Genomic DNA, 15,383 nt, shown 5'->3' on the forward strand with positions numbered 1-15,383 from the left:
CTCCTACATGAAGTGCAAGGCCTATCGTATTTGGCTGTGACAAACTATTGCTATTGACACATCCTTTCTTGTTATCTAGAATAATGACAGTGTGTTGGTGAGCCAAGCAGGAAAGTTTTCTCTTAAAGCAGGATACCAGATAGTAAATATTTCTGGCTTTGCGGGCCAGATGGTCTCTGTGGCAACTACTCAACTCTGCTGTTGTTGTGCATGAGTTGCTGTAGACAACACATAAATGAATGAGTGTGGCTGTGTTCCAATAAAGCTTTATGGATGGACATTAAAATTTGAATTTATATAATACTAATTTAACAGAAAATCTTCTTCTTCTGATTTACGCCCTCCATTGAAAACTTTAAAAACATCCTTAGCTTGTAGGCAATATGAAAACAGAGGCTGGGGCAAATTTGGCTCATTAGCTATAGTTTGCCGACTTCTCTTAAAATTTATGCTGTTAAGACTAAGTTATGTAATTGTTCCTTGCATCTACATTTCCAGGCCAAATAGATGGTTACTACATTCCTTACTGAAATCTGAAGTAAAAAATTTAGAACATATATATATATAAATATATGTTTGCATTAAAGGATGTGTATGTGTATGCATGGTTGTGTGTTTTATATATGTGTGTATGTATATATAGGTATGTATGAATATGTGTATATATATACACGTAGGAATATGTGTTCTACATACATAGTCTGTCATACCTGCTAGTTAAGGCAATTTGGTAACATGAAAAGAGTCCACACTTAGAAGTGAAATAGACCTAGAATTATGCCCCAACTCTGCAGTGCACTAATTGTGTGACCTTAGAAAAATTACTTAACTTTTTTGAGTCAGTCCTACTCATTCCTAAAGGAAAGTTAGTATTACCCACCTCATATGGTTGACTGGGGAAAATTAGATAATTTATATGAAAGTTAACTGAGACATGGATATATGCAATATATAAATGTTTTTTGACTTATTGAATTTCTTCTTGAAAGAAAAGACATGGTATGAATCCCTAAAAAGAGCCAAGCCTCACTTCTAATATGGATTTTCAATGTATTCTATCTGTTTGATAAAATTAAACACAGCTACATCCCCAGATCAATTCGTTATACCTTTCTTTTGTCTTTCTTCAGTGGTGCCCTAGTGTTCTCCTGTTATTGTTTCTTGTTTCCTCTGGCCTCAGGCTTTGTGGCCCTGGATGCTGGCATTTTCAGACATTCCAGGGGCTCCCAGTGGGTCCTGCATACACTTGTTGTACTTCACCCCAGCAATAAATATACCTTCAATAGAGTTCTCCCTTATTTGACAAAAAGAAACAAAAATATTTTTGCTTTTGAAGCCTTCTTGGTAAGGTTGCTGGCTAGAAAAATGTACAAGATGGAAACTTGCCAGACAGCAAGAGTTCAAGACAGGGAAACCTTTGTGTGGGATTCTAAAATCTGTTTTTAAGAAACCTATTTAAGATAGGCCTCATCTTTTGAGCTGCATGTTTTAACCCTCTTGTTTGTTAGAAACAAAAAAGTAAATCTCTTAATGGTCAGGTGTTAAATCAAGTTAGGTTGATCTAAGATTGTTCTATAGCACATAAATTCAGCTGTCTTCATTTAATCATGTTTTTTTCAAAATAGCAAACTTTTAGTACAAATCATACCTGCCTTATAACTGTGGTATGTGTTGAAACATTTCTATACTGAATTATAAACTTGATGAAGCAGATAATAAAACTTGTGCTCATACATCCTTTGACTGAAATTACTAAAAAAGAGCTGGAAAATAGTCTTTTGAAAAACTTGCCTCAAGTTTTAGAAAGAAACTTTGAACTTATTGCTTCAAACTTGTAACATGTAATCCACCTTCTTATGGATAAAACCTAAATGTGTCGTGAAATATTTACTTATATATTATATATAAAAACGTGTCTGTGTATGTTTGTATGTGTGCATGTGGGAGTACACACACACACACATAAACGTATCTATAAAGATTGTTTTCCTCTTTTTGTCTCTACAATGAGCTGTCAGTCAGTGCTGGAACCTGCCATGTTCCAGAAGTTTACTCTTGGAAGTTTGTAATGAACTGAAAAGGTCACCTATTGTTTTCTTAGTGTATTATAATAAGTTGCTGTCTTTCTTTGCTTTTTGGTATTCCAGTGGGAGGACTGAGGGGAGCAAAGAAGGTTTTGGAAATAAGCATGTGTTTACTTCTTTCCTTGTGGCCTCATGGGCCAGTGAATGTGCTGGGGAATGTGGAGTTTGTTGGCTTGTTGCTGAGTCTCTCTCTGCCTCTAGTCTGGTAAGGACACTGGTGAGTCCATACTGAGCATCTATGAGTTTATACCAGCAGGTTCAGAAACTGTATTCAAGGTCATGTTGGCTGTATCTTAGGCGTCCTGGTTGGTTTGGTAAGGAAGACGTGACAGTCCTGTAGTGGAGAAGGATCACATTCCTTTGAGTTTTTTATTGTTCCCATCTGTCCTTTGGCCATTGTTGTCTTGTTCTGTTCTTTCATTGTGTTCCTTATTTTTTCTCCAACTAAAGCTTAAATTTCATAAAATTGTCTAATATTTTTCCTCCTAGAGCTTGTAGTAAATATTCTATAAATATCTGGACAGTAAGACTCAGAATTTTTGAGGGTAAAACTTTTGAGAGAGATAAATTATATTAGTGTGATGGATGATAAGACAGATTCAGAGGGTTTAAGGTGGCTTTTCTAGCCTCCTTCTTTTCTCTCTCCTTTTCTTTGGTAGGGCCATGGCCCTGTATTGGTTTAAATAAAATATTGTGCATTAAATTTACACATGTCAACTTCAAAAATAGATCCACATGAGCATCTTCTATATGTACGCTATATTCTCAGAGTCAGTGCATCCCTTCAAAAATAAGAATTATCCCATTTTTATGAGAAGCTTTGGCTCTTGTCATTGATAAAGTAAAATGTAATTTTCTGTAAGAAGAAGGGCAGTTTTGATGAAGAAAGTGTCTTCATCTGTTCTGTTCTTGAGATGCTCCAAGTGCTTATCACAGCGCCTGGAATAGAGATGACACTCATGGGAACCTTGAGTTGAAGAATGAATAAGAGGGAGGGGAGGAAGGGAGGACACATGGAAGGAAGGAAGGAAGGATGGATGAATATTTCTAGGGTTGGCTTTCAAAATGCCTTTTTCATGACCAGAGTGATGGTGTTCTTGGGTGGCTGGTGTTTGTGGGCATCAGTCTGTGCAGTGGCCATTCTGACCAGAGCAGGTGGCGAGTTCCTGCACTGCTTACTGTTGCTGCCTCCCGTGAGGCCGGATATGACTGTTCCCTAGGGCTCTGTTTGGAGGGCCTCTGGAAGGCTGTTTCCCATACTCGCTCTCAATCTTCATCTGCTTTTGTCCCCTCGATTGCTCTCCTGTAGACTTCAGTAGAGAGATAAATTAGCAACATCCCATTGCAGGAATATCCATGCATCTCTTCTTTCTCTGTATCATCAGTGAAAAAAAATATATTATACTTATGAACAGGACAAAGTTTTATTTCATTTCTCTTTTTCTCTGGGCCTCTCTCTCCTTTGTGTGTTTTGTATTTTAATGTGGTGGCATTATGACACATTGTCATCTAGTCTAGCAGATGTTTCTGGGATGACTTCTTATCTAGGAAGCCCCCTGAGCTTTTCCATTTTGGGCTCTGCTGATTGCTTTCTCCATTTTTACATCCATTGCACAAACATAAATAATGCAGTCCTGGGGTTGAAGTGTTTCTTCAGGCAGTGTATAGTAGTGAAAACATCATGACATTTCAATCAAAAAGACCGGGTTTTTAAGTTACGTCTACGGTAGACTCATTGCACTTTGTATCTAAATCTCTTCATTCTTAAATCTGACATCATCAGAGAATTTTCACATGAACTAATAAATAAGATAATGGAGCGATATCTTCCCAGTGTTTGTAACATGTAATGTGCTTAGTAAAAGGTAACTTAGAATTATTTTTTTAAATTGAAATGTTTATGGAGATAATTGTGAAGTCAGATGCAGTAGTAAGAAATAATACAGATTCCTGTGTACATGTAACCCAGTTTCCTCCAATGGTAATGTTTTGCAAATCTGAAGTATAATATCACAACCAGCATATCGACATTATTAAAATCTACCGAGCTTTTTCAGTTTTCCTGTTTTACTTGTACTTGTGCATGCATGTGTGTGTGTGTGTATGTTTAGTTCCACACAGTTTTTTTCACTTTTTTATTGTGTTAAAATACAAATAACAAAAAATTTCTTATCTTACCCATGTTTAAGTGTACACTTCAGTGGTATTGGTTACATTCACGTTGTTGTGCACCCTTCACCATCACACATCTCCAGAACTCTTTTCGTCTTGTAAAACTGAACTCTCTACTCATTAAACCATAGTTCCCTGTACACCCCTCCCCCAGCCCCTGGCACCACCATTCTACTTGCTTTCGCTATGAATTTGACCACTCTAGGTACCTCATATAAGGGAGATCACACAGTATTTGCCCTTCTGTGACTAGCTTATTTTGCTTAGCATAATGTCCTCCAAGTTCATCCAGGTTGTGGCATGTGTCAAAATTTCCTACCTTTTTGAGGCTGAATAATATTCCATTGTATATATAGACCACATTTTACTTATCCACTCATCCATCGATGGGCTCTTGGGTTGCTTCCATATTTTAGCTGATGTGATTAACACTCTAAGCTATACAGTTTTAATACTAATACCTGAGTAGGTTCGTGCATCCACCACCACAGTGAAGATTTTAACAGTTCCACCATCACAAGGATCGCTTGTGTTGTCTTTTTATAACTACACCCATCTCCCCCTGTCCCCTCTCCTTCCATCTTTAATCTCTGGCAACCCCAATCTGTCCTCCATTTCTGAAATTTTAACATTACACTATGTTACATAAATGCGTTGTATAGTATGAAGTCTTTTGTGATTGGCTTTTCACTCAGCATGATTCTCTGGAGATTCATCCAAGTTGTTGGGTCTATCACTAGCTAGTTCCTTTGTATTGCTGAGGAGTATTCCATGCTATACAGGTACCACAATTTGTTTAATCATTTACCATTTGAATGACATCTGGACTGTTTCCAGTTTTTGGCTAATATGAATAAAGCTTCTCTAAACATTCGCTTGCAGGTTTTTATGTGACTGAAAATTTTCATTCTTCCAAGAGTGCAATTGCCGTGTTGTGTTTTAAGACTTATCATCTTCGTATGGCATGAGCTGTGGTCTCCCTGCTGATAGAGTTTCCTGCTATATGTAAATAGAGGTTAAAGTAATGTCATGTGAACCTTTTTAGTAATTGCCTGACAACAGACACTTTTAGACAATCATATTAGGAAAATTGATAATATTCTGACTAGTTCATCTTTCTCCTTTAACCTCAATTTCTCTGAGTGGCTCCACCATCTCAAAAATGCCAGTCCTATGAGAACCTCAGAGCATGTTGCTCTTCTTTTCTTACCCTGCTTCTCCTATGATCAAGCAGTTGCTAAAGCCCTCTTGATTTCACCACTGCAGAGATTTTTGTATCATTCTTTTCTTAATTCAAACCTCTGCCATCTGAATTTCAGTTAGCATAGTCTCTTCTCTATTTTATCAATACGATGTTCTTCTTGAAATCTCTGCCCTATGAGTAGAGCCTCTATAACCTGGCCACAGTTGACCTTTATTGCTATAGGTCCCAATTCTGCTCTTCATGGCCGTGGTCCTGTCTACCTTGGGGCCTTTGCACATGCCCCAGAAGGAGCCTTACCCTCTTCACACTGTTAGCTCATTCCCATTCAGCTATTGGCTCAAATGTCACCTCCTCATGGGATGTCCTCTTGGTGTATGTTCTTCTAGTACCGTGTACTTCTCCTTCATGGCACTTATGGTAGTTTTTTAATTTTAGTTTTATAAAACCTAGGGCCACACATGGTCAGTCTGGACATAGAGTCTCTTCAAAGGAGCTGGCCAGAAAATATGTTCTCATAAAGCAATTTCAATCCCAACATTGCCCCTGGTAAATGACTTTAAGCCTCTGTCTTCCAAATATCTGATCCTAACCATGGTAGACCCCTTCCTGGGTGAGTCCTTGAGGCAAGGGCGCTGTCTGACCCACCCATTCCCACTATCCTTCCTGGAAACTGGGGTTGGGTCTGCTTCTCTTTGTAGTCTTAGGACCTGGAACACTGACTGGCAGATATTAAGTGCTCCATTAATGTTTGTCGGAAACACCAATGAATGAGTGAAACTACGTGTCTTATATATAGGAGGCATTTGGTAAAAGTCTGACAAAAATGAGGGAATAATGTAAATCTTTTTTAATTTTCTAGGTGATTTTTGAAGTTATAACTTCTGGACATCAAGGCTACCTCGCTATCGATGAAGTGAAGGTGTTAGGACATCCATGTAGTAAGTTGCCTCAACTTTTAAACATTTCGGTACATTGTTGGGGGCACCTTTCCGCTACAGGTTTAAAGTAGGTGCTCACACCTGGGGAAACAAGTCCTGCTGAGAGAGTCCCCTGACAAGTCCCAGGGCATTGCTTTGCCCACCTGGATGTCAAACACACGTGTTTCATGTGGAACGTCACTGTGTGTACCTAAGTGTCTTTAACATGAACACCAGGAATGGGGACTAGTGGGATGCTTTGGTGTGCTCAGACAGCCTCGCAAACATCTTTGGATTTCCTTTATAAACAGTATCACAATGTTGAACATTGAGGATCTGTGCATTTTTTTCCTATAGCCAGTATGTTTCTGGCATAGTTTGAAGCAGTATAGCCCCAAACAGGTGGGGATCTGTTGAATATAAGAAATCTACCCAAACCACCTGGGGACCCCAGAAATGGCCTGTTTTCATCTTTCCAAACTTAGTACAGTCATGCGCTGCATAACGACATGTTGGTCAATGACGGATCACACATACCATGGTGGTCCCATAAGATCAGTACCATAGAGCCTAGGTGTGTAGTGGGCTGTACCATGTAGGTTTGTGTGAGTAACTCTATGATGTTCATAGGATAATGAAGTCGCCTAACGGTGCCTTTCTCAGAACACGTCCCCGTTGTTAAGTGAGGCATGACTGTACTTTTAAAAAGTCCAGTGGGTGATAAACTAAGCCTTTTCTTGTTACCACCCAGTAGGAACAACTATTAACAGCTTGTCATTTGCATCTGAACCTTTGTTCTTAAATCAATAAAATATTGCAGATTGCCAGTCCCGTTTCTCCCCCACCTTCCCAGGGGCCACCACAGTGGTGACTTGCTTTTGCTCCTCTCCGTCTATGAGTTTCTGTCCACAAGCAGCAGAAACAGACATAGCTGATTTAAGCAGAAAAGCTTTGTGTTAAAAGGGAATTGGCTGGCAAATAGAACCACTCGGAATGTCAGTGATCTTGGCTCATGTAATGAGCAGGAACTGAAAGGGAGGCTCTGCAGCCGGAACCACAGTGGCTGCTGTGCCAGAGGGGCCATCCGTGAGGACATAGGTGCTGGAGCCTGCTCCTCTGGCCAGCTGACCCGTTCAGGGTGACCCTTGCCACCAGTACCTGGATGTTCGTCACTGTCTCTATGCCTTCGCACGCTCAGCCTTAGGCTCAGACTCCCAAGTGGGATTGTCAGTGTGGGCAAGCTAGACTTGAGCTCATCTCCCTACTATCAACCAGGGTGATTTAAGAAAGCAAGCTGTGGCTTTTTCAACTTCTGTCGTGGAAGCCAAGACTAGACTTTTACCAAAAAACACACAGTGGGGAATTTCCCAGCCCAGAACAGGGCTCTGAGAGCTTGAACCACCAAAACACTGCAAGTGTGTGTGTGTGCATGTGTTTGTGTGCAAGTGTCCATGCATGTATGCACACTGTTTCCCCTAATCACTGTGTATTCGTAGAAAGTGAGAGAGTAATGTTTGCCTTTTGCAAATTCTAATGAATGGTATTCAACTATACACATTACTCTGTATTCTTTGTTCCCCCCACTTAGCATTACATTTTTTAGATCAGTCCGTGATGCTCTATCATATCAATATACTACATTTTATTTTTCTATTCTTCTATGAACGTTTAGTTTTTCCTCCACTTTTTCTCTTTGACAAACATTGCTGCAATGAACACCACGTGTGTGCCTCTGGGTGCAGTGTTTGAGAGCCTCAGCAGGGCAAATCCTAGAAGCAGAATTGCTGAGATGCAGGGTAGAAACATTTTTGCTTTTCTAGATACTGCCAAATTGCTATGAAAAGTGTCTGAACCGGTTTATAGTCCCACCAGCAATGCACGGAGGTTTTATTTTCCCTACATCCTTGCCCAAAATTGATATTGTCAGACTTTAAATCTTTGACCATCTGAGGTATGGCAGCCTGCTTTATTTTTAGGGTCCCTGGCATTAAAGAGAAAACTCGCTAGTTCATACATTCCTGGATCTCTGCTGATGGTCCCTACCCAAATTCACGAGAGAGTGGTTGTATGTACAAGGATATTAGAAATGTAAACACTTGCAGGATTGTCTCTGCGTTTATTGCACGAATGACTAGATCATGCGAGCACTCGCTGAAGTAGTTATAGAGAATCCCGGCGTGTTGTCATCTGAGGAGGGTGTCTTCATGCGCTAGTCAGATTCCATCCGGAGGTCTTTATCTGGTGCTCGGAGCTTGCCACAACCCTGGAGTTCAAGCATGGCAGTCATCTTGTTCATACTAAGGCGGATGTTACTTTTGTGGCATGTTCCTTTTGCCTTTTCTTCTGTCACCAAGACCCGCAAGTTCAAGAAGAATTTCTCCCCCTTTATTCTGAAAAGTCAGGAAACGGACAGTGCTGTACCTAATTGGAACAGCAGGCAAATTTGGGATGCGGAATATAATTACCTGAGTTGGAACTTGGCCACACCTTTGGAGTAATAGCCTCAGGCTTGGAAAAATGCCATGGGATCTTCTAATGTGCATAAATGTTCCCAGCCTCTGAGTCACCTTGTATCAGAGGTAAAAAATCAGACGGTAGTACTGCATCCCTACTCTCTCCTGGGCGCTCCCTGTTTCTCAGAGCAAACCTCACCACAAGGTAGATGGCATTGCTGCCTGGGTGCAGATGCAGTGGCCGTGCCAACTTTGCTTGGGGCTTTTTTGTTCTTGGTTCCTTCTTCTGTATCTGGCGAACAAGAGTTCCCGAAGTGTGGCCCTCCCATGCCACAGCATGAGTCAGTGCCTTCAGTAAGACATAAAGACTTAAGGCTTGTCCTTCTATCAGAGCCTTCCTGAACACGTCTCCTGCAGTTTTGCTCATTCCTTCCAAGCCCGGCTGCCCGGGCCATAGAGACAGTGATTAAGTTTCTCCTTTGGAGAGGAGAGTACCCATGCTAATACCTAATTGGCTTTGCAAACTGCAGTTAGGAGACACAGAATTGCAAAACAGGCTCTGTACTCAGGTGATGTATGATACAATGGCATTTTGAACTGTAAGCTTTAAATGCTTTTGATGATAGCCTTTTTGTAGTTATTTTTTCCTGAATCTTTAAGTTTATGGGGAAAACATGCAAATAAAGACTTTAAAGAAGGCAATAGTTTGATCTTAAAATGGAAAGCTTTACGGTAATATTTTGAGGGATTTTCCTGTCAAGATTTCTAAATAATAATCAATTTCTTTGAAATTTTGATGTTCGTTAAATTTAAATCATAAAGGAGGTAACTGTTTCCTATCCAAAACTATGCTTTCCAAAAAGATGCAAAAGTGCTGAACTTTCTTGCTTCACTCTGAAGGCTCCTGTTTGGATTCATATAGGTTTATGAGTAGGCATTAGAACAGTTTTTTAAAAGTAGCTGTTCTGTTAAGAGTATACAGTTACTCCTAAAATTGATTTTAATGTAGTGACAAGATGCAGTATCAGCTTGAAATGTGGAGATGACTGTGCAGAGTCAGCAGTTTTCTGGCTTAAGACCATTTCTAATGGACATCAATAATTTTGTATTTGGTATGCTCACTAAAAATATATTTTGAATTTTCTTCAATAATCCTAGGAGAAACTGAAGAAGCATATTATCAGCTTCATAATGTTGTCTCCTGTTTTTAAGGAGGTTATAAGCTATGCATATATGGCTATTTCTATCATTACCTTGTGGTGTTGATATATATTTTTATATCTTATAAGTCATGCAGAATTTTAACAGGTTTATTAAGATATAATTCACATATCATACAATTCACCCATTTAAAGTGTATTTTAATATATTGACAGAGTTGTGTAACATTTCCATAGTCAATTTTAGAACATTTTCATTACCCCAAAAAGAAACTCTGTCCCCATTAACAGTCATTCTCCATTTCCCCTGGACCACAGCCCCAGCTCTAGGCAACCACTAATCTACTTTCTGTCTCTGTAGATTTGCTTGCTCTGCATATTTCATTTAAATATAATCATACAATTTGTGATCCTTTCTGTCTAGCTTCTTTCACTTAGCATAACATTTCACGGTTCATCATGTTGTAGAGTGCATCAATACTTCATTCTTTCTAAAGCCAGGTCATATTCCATTGTATGATATACCACATTCTTTTTTATTCATTCATCAATTGATGGACATGACTTTTTTCCAGCTTTTGGCTATTGTGGATGATGATGCTATGAACATTTATGTACAGGCTTTTGTGTGTACATTTGTTTTCAGTTCTCTTGGACGTGTACTTAAGAGAACTGCTGGGTCACATGGTAACTCTATGTTTACCATTTTGAGAAACTGTGAAATTCTTTTTCAAATTGGCTGCGCCGTTTTACATTCTGAAAAGCAGTATAGGAGGGTTCCAATTTCTCCATATTCTTGCCACTATTTGTTACTGTCTCTTTTGATCATAGCCATCCTAGTGGGTTTGAAGTAGTATCTCTGTGGTTTTGATTCCCTAAGGACTGATGATGTTGAACTTCTTTTCATGGGTTTATTGGCCACTTGTATCCCTTTTTTGGAGAAATGACTATTCTAATCCTTTCCTCATTTTTAACTGAGTTATTTATCTTTTTATTAGTGAATTATAAGAGGGTTTTTTGTATATCTGGATACAAGTCCCTTATCAGATATATAATTTAAAAATATTTTCCTCTACTCTGTGGGTTAGTTTTTCATTTTTTTGATAACATTGTTTGCAGCACAAAGTTTTTACTTTTGATGAAGTCCAATTTTCTATTTTTTTCTTTTGTCACTTGTGTGCCATTTGTGTCATTTGCTGCTATATCTGAGAATGCTTTCCCTAATGCAAGATCATAAGGTTTTAACACTATGATTTCTTCTAGAGTTTTATGGTTTCAACTCTTACATATAGGTCTATGATCTATTTTGAGTTAATATTTGTATATTATATAAGGAAGTGGTGTAACCATTCTTTCTGCATATGGATATCCAATGATTCACGCACCATTTGGTGACAGACTATTCTTTCCCCATTGAATTGTCTTGGCATCTTTGTCAAAAATCAATTGACTGTGAATATAAAGATTTATTTCTGAACTCCCAGTTCTGTTCTGTTGATCTATATGTCTGTCCTTCTGCCAGCACCTTAGTGTCTTGACTGCCGTAATTTTCTAGTAAGTTTTGAAATGGGGATCTGTGAATCCTCTAATATTGTTCTTCTTTTTTCAATATTGTTTTGTCTGTTCTGGGTCTTGCATTTCCGTATAAATATTAGGATAAATTTATCAATTTTAGCCAGAAAGGCAGCTGAGATTCTGATGGGGATTGCATTGAATCCATAGATCACTTTGGGTGCAGGTTATTGCCATCTTAACAATATTAGGTGTTCTGATCCATGAACATGGGATGTCTTTCCCTTTATTGGAGTCTTTTAAAATTTCCTTCAATAGTGTTTACAGTGTTCAGGGTACAAGTTTTGTACAGATGTTAAAGAATATGAGGTAAGTATAGGAAACGAAGGGAAACTCAGCAAGACATGTTTGTCCAAATTCTTCTCTGTGTCCTTTTACCTTTGGACTAAGGAAGTTCTTTCCCCTGGTGTAGGGAGGACACCTCTCACATGAGGGTTTTATTACTGTTTCAGGGGAGAAGAGTCAGAGTCGGGGAAGGTCGGAGTGACCTTCTTACTTCTACTGTTTTCTCAAACTCCTTCAGCGTAAAATATTCAGTATGCCACAGTGCCATATTTTGGGGTAGCCTTTCCTGAACTCCATCATCTATTGGATTGTTATGTGGGTTTTTTTTCTTTTATCTTATCTTTTATTAGTGAGGTGTATTATATTGATTGATTTTTGGATGTTAAGTCAACTTGGCATTCCTAGGATAAATTCCACTTGATTATGGTGAATAACATTTTTAATATGTTGTCATATTACACATTAATTTTCACATATGATTCCTTGAATTCTGAAATCTAAAATTACAGAGTATCATGCCCGATTATTTTTCTGCCAATTTAAAAACACACTAATATAATGAAAAACATTAGAAGAAAAACCTTATAACCCCATGTGCCACATATTGGATAAATTGAATACAAAATCCAAGACTATTCTGTATTACTGCTTAGCAATACGAAATAAGTCAACAGTTTCTTTAAACATTTAAGAAACACTGAGTTCATAATATGGCGTCCTAGGTTCAAAATTATTCTTATTTTATAAAACAAAATTAATTTTTTCACTCACTAATTTATTTGCATACCCAACATTGCTTGCCTGCTTCCAAATTTAGATTTTTTATGAAGACATTAAACAGTGTGATTAAAATAAGAATAACAGTGATAAATAAAAAGAATTATTTTCTGAATCATGTTCTGTTGAATAAAGACAGATCTACATGCTTTGGTTCAGAGATGCGCAAGACTTAGAGCTGACATTTCATTTTAAACTTGTAGGAGCTTACCTTAGAACTTTCTCCAAAAGAATATTATTCTTCTTCAAGATATAGGAAGTTATTTGTATATAGTGCCTAGCTTCTTTTTCTATGATAAGAATGTTGGATCTATTTTTCTACTTGAAAAATTATCCCATTAAGAAACATTCTTAACTTTCAAGCAAAACAAAAATAGTTTTGTTCTGAAACATATTAAGAGCAAAGCTTCCTGCTTCTATCACAAGAGTTACTTGGCCTCTTTGGCCCTGTAGCCTCATTCATATCATGGGGATAATAATAATAATGCTTTCTCATAGGGTAAATTTAGGGACTAAATGAGATGATGTACATAAAGAACTTAGAACAGTGCTTAGCATAATGTAAGAGCTCAATAAATGTGAGCTGTTATCATTATTATCAGGCACTCCATCCTGATAGGCCCACTAGAATGAGTTAGCTGCAGATTGTAACCGTACTTAGCTAAATTGATTGATTTCTTAGATGGGGGTAATTTAGCAGTGTTCATTTTAAAATTAAAAAAAATTTTGAAAAAGTGGGTGGTACCAGGCTGTTCTTTTCGGCAGAAGTTGACTTCCATATATGTGATAATATGCTATGCAAATAAACAGAAACACTGACTGTTTACTCTGGCAGTTGGGCATGCCTCTAGTTCATTTCAAGCTATGCCATTACATTAACATGTAAATGAAATTGAAAAGGGGTTAGGACACAGTCCTCTTTTGTCCTACTTCAATTTGCACTTTGATCTCTAAAATTACTGTTCTCTAATTTCGTTGTTAGTGTTTTGATGCAGGCTTTGAAGAATCAATAATAGGAAACATCTACAAAAAGATTTGTATCTTGGTCAGTGATAATTCCTGGCTTTGGGATCAAAAGGCTGATTTGAAATCAATTAATACCTCCAAATCTCTATTCTTTTAAAAAGTGTTTTCTTTGTAAGAAGCAACAGAATATGGCAGAGATGAGAAAATAGGAGAGTTATACTAGAAAACCTGTTTGATATTCATGGAAGATACTTAGTTTTTAGAACTACTGCAGAATTTAGAAGAAAGCTGGCATAGCATTTCGAAAGGGTATCCAGGAGCCAAGTGGGCCTATAAATTTGGAGAGAGAGAGAGAATTTTTCTTTTTGAATATGGGATAGGATTGAAATTTTTCGCTCTAACAGTGCTCTACCTGGTGTTACAATTAAGGTAGTTTGGCAAGGTTCAGAGCATACAGCTCAGCATGGGATCGAAATTTTCCTGGCTATAGAGCTCTTTTTCTTGGGATCTTTTCCAGTTTCCAGTGATAGATTAGTTATTTTAAATAGTAATGAATATTTTTGAGGCTAAGTACCAGGCACACAGAATGCCTTCCTAGAATTATCTTTTTTAATCATCATCCCAACCCTATGAGATAGGTATATTTTTAATCCCTATTTTGCAAATTAAAAAAAAAAATCCACTGAGGCTTGGGTTTAAGAACTTCTGCTTCTAATAAGGGGCTGAAGTATTGATACTTGAACACACATGTGCTGAAATCCAAATCTTAAAATAGTATCAGCTGAAAACTACTTCTCAACTGAAAACAATTCCAGGACTTACAGCACTAGACAGGGAGAATCCAGGCGTCTTAAAACTTTGGAAAGATTATATAGGCCTTTAACATGTATTGAAAAAACTTATAAATGCCATTAGTAGAAATTTTGACTTCTATGTTCTTGGAGGAAACTGATCTGGAAAATAAGATTCCACAGTCTCTTTGTCTTGCCCTGGTGGATGAGTTACTATCTTCCATTCCGGTTGTTTAATTATCTTTCATTTGAAAAGGATAATTTGCTTATAAAAGCCTTTATGTTTAATACGTTTGTATGTCTTCATCTGGTTTCCATTTGAGGTGTGGCTTTATTATATTAACCAGGTTATTTTTCTCTGGCAGTCTTTTTCTCAACCAAGCAACACTATTTCCCAAACCAAAGATAGTCAATCTGTTCCACAGAAGGGCCCTCCCAAAATACAATTTGAACAGAGGTATAAATTGCTTAGATCCTTAAGGTCACTGTGCAAGTAAAATATGCAGTGGCAGTCTTTGAGAAAGCCATATTGAAGATCACAACCATTCTAAAGAAGTGATAACTTTTATCCTGTGCAACGTGTCTTTATTAAGAATGGGGGTAAACAAAGAAAGACTATCACACAATCATTTCTCTGGCCTCCAAATTGAAAATATCCTGACAGGCAACCCCCTGGAGACAGTAAGGATTAGCAGATTGCATTGATAAATGAGTTTTACTGTGTCTTTCTCTTTGGTTCAGGTACCCATTGCTAGAAACAAGGCCCTTAGGAAAGCAGTTTTCCCAGGGGCAGACTTCCTATGGATGAACAAACCTATAGCAGAACCAGTAACAATCCCAACATTCAAATTATTTATTATTATTAAGTTAGCTGATAGAGCAGAGTACATGTTTTTCATAAAGTTTCTCCAGAAAGATTACAGAAATTAATAATTAGTATTTTCGAGGGGGTGATGAAAAGAGCACTCTTATGTACCCTGCTGGTAGAAATGCAAATGGTTT

At 37.9% G+C, this 15,383-nt stretch overlaps 1 protein-coding gene across 8 annotated transcripts in view; it reads left to right on the top strand.

Moving 5' to 3' along the window:
- PTPRM (protein tyrosine phosphatase receptor type M) overlaps positions 1 to 15,383 on the top strand; it is a 770,187-nt gene that overhangs the window by 314,564 nt on the left and 440,240 nt on the right. For all 8 annotated transcript variants that reach the window (XM_023648190.2, XM_023648193.2, XM_023648191.2 and 5 more), the window contains exon 4: positions 6,320 to 6,398. In XM_023648190.2, coding sequence (XP_023503958.2) covers positions 6,320 to 6,398 — 79 coding nt within the window. The remainder of the gene's footprint in view (positions 1 to 6,319; positions 6,399 to 15,383) is intronic.

The sequence above is a fragment of the Equus caballus genome, chromosome 8 (genome assembly GCF_041296265.1).
Source record: "Equus caballus isolate H_3958 breed thoroughbred chromosome 8, TB-T2T, whole genome shotgun sequence".
NCBI classification, from domain to species: Eukaryota; Metazoa; Chordata; class Mammalia; order Perissodactyla; family Equidae; genus Equus; species Equus caballus.